Here is a 3,944-nt window from a genome sequence, read left to right as displayed (position 1 = left end):
CCACCACCACCACCACACACTCACATACACACATCCTGCTCTCAGCTCTAATATTTTTCACTTACCTGGACGAACACATACTCATCTTGCACCACCAGAGAATTGGGGTCAATGTATCCGGGGAATGGTTTGCCCTTGTTGGAATCTGTGCAGTTCTGTAGCTTGCAGGTGACATACAGCGCCTCTGCTCCCACACACACACACACACACACACACACACACACACACACACACACACACACACACACACACACACACACACACACACACAAAAGACATGTGTCAGGCAATGGTTTCAGCCAATGAAAAAAGGCAGCCTTCACCCACAGCTAAGTGCTCTCTTCTGGCCTCTTGCATTACTCAGTGAAGTGTTCTGGGTAAAAGAGGAGCAGGGCGGAGGGGAAGACAGATGACCACGGAGGCCAATTGCTTTCCTTCCCTTCAATCAAGGCGCTAGCTGGGGAGCCTGTCCCTGCACGCTAACCAAGCCAAATATGTGTCGGCTCCTTCTGTACGAGCATGATCAATAGTGATATTCTCTGGCTGTGCGACTGTAACATCTGACACAGCTGACATTTACTCAGAGGGTTGGTTTGATTGGACCTTTTCTTCATTGCACTAACTTTAAAAAAAAGTTGTCATTGAAAAACTTGGCAAGTTGTTTCAATGAAAAAGGGACTTTGAACGCAGYGTCGCTTCTATCCTCCAAACCTAAACAAAGCAGATACAAAACAATAATTGATTTGTTTTGGACAAACTAACTCGGCAGTGCTTTGACTGAACTCTGGTTGTAGTCTGGACAAAAGACAGTCAAACCTACAGAACTTCATTTGATTTCATTTTGTCCCTCTGAACTGAGCAGCTGTTTGCRTAGACATGGATTTCTTCTTCATCTGGGTTTGACAGAACATCTTTTTAAAACTCCTTTTTTATTTCAACCTTTGCATCTTATACAGTAAAACACTCAAACACAAAAACAAATGTCCTACAAGTGCATTCAGTCTGAAAAAATGTGAAACAGCTTTATACTGTATAACGGCTGAATTAATATAAGTGAGAAAACAAATCAGAACAAAATCTTCAAGGTTCACTGCAGAATAAAGAAATGAGTGGTACGAAATGTGCACTCTTAAAAGAACCATTGAATAAAAATGTCAATGTCAAATTTATTTATGCACATAAAACAACAAAGWWGACCAAAGTGCTTCACAGTTCAGTCAAGACTTGTATCAAAAAACAGACAAATAATAGATACAAATGCATTACGGAAACACACTATTTTCAAAAATAGTTGAAAACAAATCCGATGAGGAGAGGAGAGATTTTTACTTTAGTGCTACAAATTAAATCACATACAAGTGAGACTASTTGTTGACTCAAACCTGTGAGAAAAAAAAAACGAGTTTTATTTAGAATTCTGTGTGTTGGATGAGTCTTCTTTTTAGCTTTATCCTGGGATGTTTCCTGTTCTGGTAAAGTGTCCAAATCCAGCTCTGGTACTTCAGAATTATAAAACCTGATTGTTGAACATTTTCTAAATTCAAGCAACAAAACTGTGTGAGTCTGGAACTCACACACGTCTTCACTGTGAACCCTTTAGAGGCTTTAGTCTACAACAGTCCCAGCCCAGTGAGAAACTGACTGAATACTTTTGTTAGACCTTCAGACTGGTTCTGAGTCAGCCATGGTCCAGCAGAACATAGACGAGATGATACAACTTGAAAATGTAGAAGTAGTAACAGTAGTAAGTGTTTCTGTCGTGATCTGGGGTTCTGTGGTTRTACTGTGGAGGACTCCTGTCACCTGGATAACTGATGTCTCTGTGTGCTGCAGTATGAGGGACAAAAGTAAGACTATTGTGCATCCAGCAGTGGCTACATCCTTGTAGCAGGAGGCTATCTATTCCTAAACCAGTTATTTATCTGATTAATGATAGGCCGGCACCGCTAACTGAGAGGCTGGTGCTGGTCAATGAGAAGGAGACTATTCATTTGTGTTAGCATCAGAGAGGCTAGTAACGAGAGGCTAGCAACTAGCATGGATAAGCAGGTGTTAGCATCAGAGAGGCTAGTAACTAGCATGATAAGCTGGCGTTAGCATCGGAGAGGCTAGCAACTAGCATGGATAAACTGGCTTTAGCATTGGAGAAGCTAATGAAATGTCTCCTCCTCTTTTGTCAGTGCCGTCCTCTCAGTTAGAGGTGCCGGCCTCTCATTGGCCCTCACACCTCGCCAAATCTCTGTCCCACTTCAACAATGGATAAGTCTTACTATATGGGTCACCCTGCCAGCCAAATCTGACTCTAGTCACCCATCAAACATGCCTTGATGCATCCCTGGCGGCCTCTGGTTTCACCCTAAAGAGTAAGAGCCCAGGACCTTCAGCTTGTTTTGAGTCCACAGACRCCGCCAACACTGAACCAGGTCACAAACGCTCAGACTGTCCCCCGGAGTCATTTTCAGCTAAGCCAGCAGCAGGAGGCTGGGCAGTGTGCATCATCTCAGTGTTCATTGTCATTCAGGTGGACGAGGGAAATAAAGCTACATCTGCAGCGCTGAGCTAAATCACCRCTTTTAAAAGCATTCTAATATATGCATTACTTTCCCCTCCAGTGTCATTGTGTGTCCCCGGACTCAGCCATTCCTGTTGTCCCTTTGCATTATCCTGCTGCAGAATAGTCCACACAATCCACCCCCAGAATCCTCTGCTTTACCACAATGCTCATGATACAGGACAAAGACAGCAGGAAAATAGAGCTCTGAACACAGAATTCAATTACTCACGTCCTTCAGAGATGCTGGTTTCCAGGTGAATCAGGCCCGGCTCTTTGTCCAAACCCATTTTGGACCTGAAAGGCAGACAAATGTGCATCAGGAACATCTCTATTGGTCTTTTGCCTTCAGGCAGATGCCACCTGCTGGAGCCGTCTGGCCTGAGCAATAGTCTCGCTGTAAAGTCAGACTAATTCTCAACAACAGGGAGATCCATGCAGGCACCACTGTTGTTCACCACTGGTGTTCACCACTGTTGTTCACCACTGGTGTTGTGGTGAACCTCAGCAGGAAGGAGCCGCAGGACTCACTGGAACTTGTGGAGGACAGTTTAACTTGAATGTGTGATCTAAACGTTCAGAAGTCCTTGCAGGTCCTGTTCTGCTTCGACAGATTAGGAAAAATGTTTCCTCACATGGTTAGAAAAGGARAAGCATTGATTTTTCTCTCTTCAGTGAGGCTGCCTGCAGACGGAGGAGCATACAATCATTACAGCATTAAAAATGAATTAAAAGATGTTGAGGATCAGAGGAGAGAAGCAGGAGCAGCCAAGATATGGAGCTAAAAAAGGGAAGGTGGATCGAGGCGTGATGGGCGGGGCTTTACACACAGAAGACAAAGACAATCAAAGACCACCAAAAGTCCTAATCAGTGGTCTTTTTGATAAATTACAAAATGAGACCAAGCTTTGAAAGAGGTGGCCTACTTCTCCAAGCTAATTTCCATTTTCACTAAATAATCCATTAGGTGCAGAGGAGAGAAACAAGATGATTTGTTTAAATTAGTATATTTTAACCTTTGTGTGACCTGCAGTGTCATTACTCCACTTTCCTCAGCTCTTTAGCCTGGAAGGAAGACTAAGGTCAGAACATAAAAACAGACCTTCGTCATGAGATGGAGCGGTTGTTTGGTAAAAMTCTCCAACGCACACAGCTCCAGATGTTTCTGCAGAGATTCTTAATGTCATATGCAAATGCACGCACACGCTAAGCTCTCAAACTGATTAGAGCCGGCTCCCGTGGAGGTTTGCACAGTTTTTTTTTTGTTTCATTTTTTATTTCTCTGCTGCCCCGTGTCACACAGCTCCACTCAGGTTCACCGAATCACAAATGAGCTTACACATGTTCTGCAGCCACGCACGCCGCAGACACCAGACCCCCCCCACCCCACCCC

General features: G+C 43.9%; 1 protein-coding gene across 1 annotated transcript in view; it reads right to left on the bottom strand.

Moving 5' to 3' along the window:
* The window catches only part of LOC106524471 (VPS10 domain-containing receptor SorCS1), a gene marked incomplete at its 5' end in the record, with an annotated part of 97,122 nt that overhangs the window by 57,960 nt on the left and 35,218 nt on the right, over nucleotides 1-3,944 (bottom strand). Inside the window, 2 exon segments of the mRNA XM_014018281.1 lie at nucleotides 66-184; nucleotides 2,784-2,848. Of these exon segments, the coding sequence (XP_013873735.1) occupies nucleotides 66-184; nucleotides 2,784-2,848 (184 nt within the window).

This window comes from Austrofundulus limnaeus, unplaced genomic scaffold (genome assembly GCF_001266775.1).
Source record: "Austrofundulus limnaeus strain Quisiro unplaced genomic scaffold, Austrofundulus_limnaeus-1.0 Scaffold189, whole genome shotgun sequence".
Lineage (NCBI taxonomy): Eukaryota > Metazoa > Chordata > Actinopteri > Cyprinodontiformes > Rivulidae > Austrofundulus > Austrofundulus limnaeus.
The sequence above is the reverse complement of the archived record's forward strand: the minus strand, read 5'-3'. Positions and strand labels throughout refer to the sequence as shown.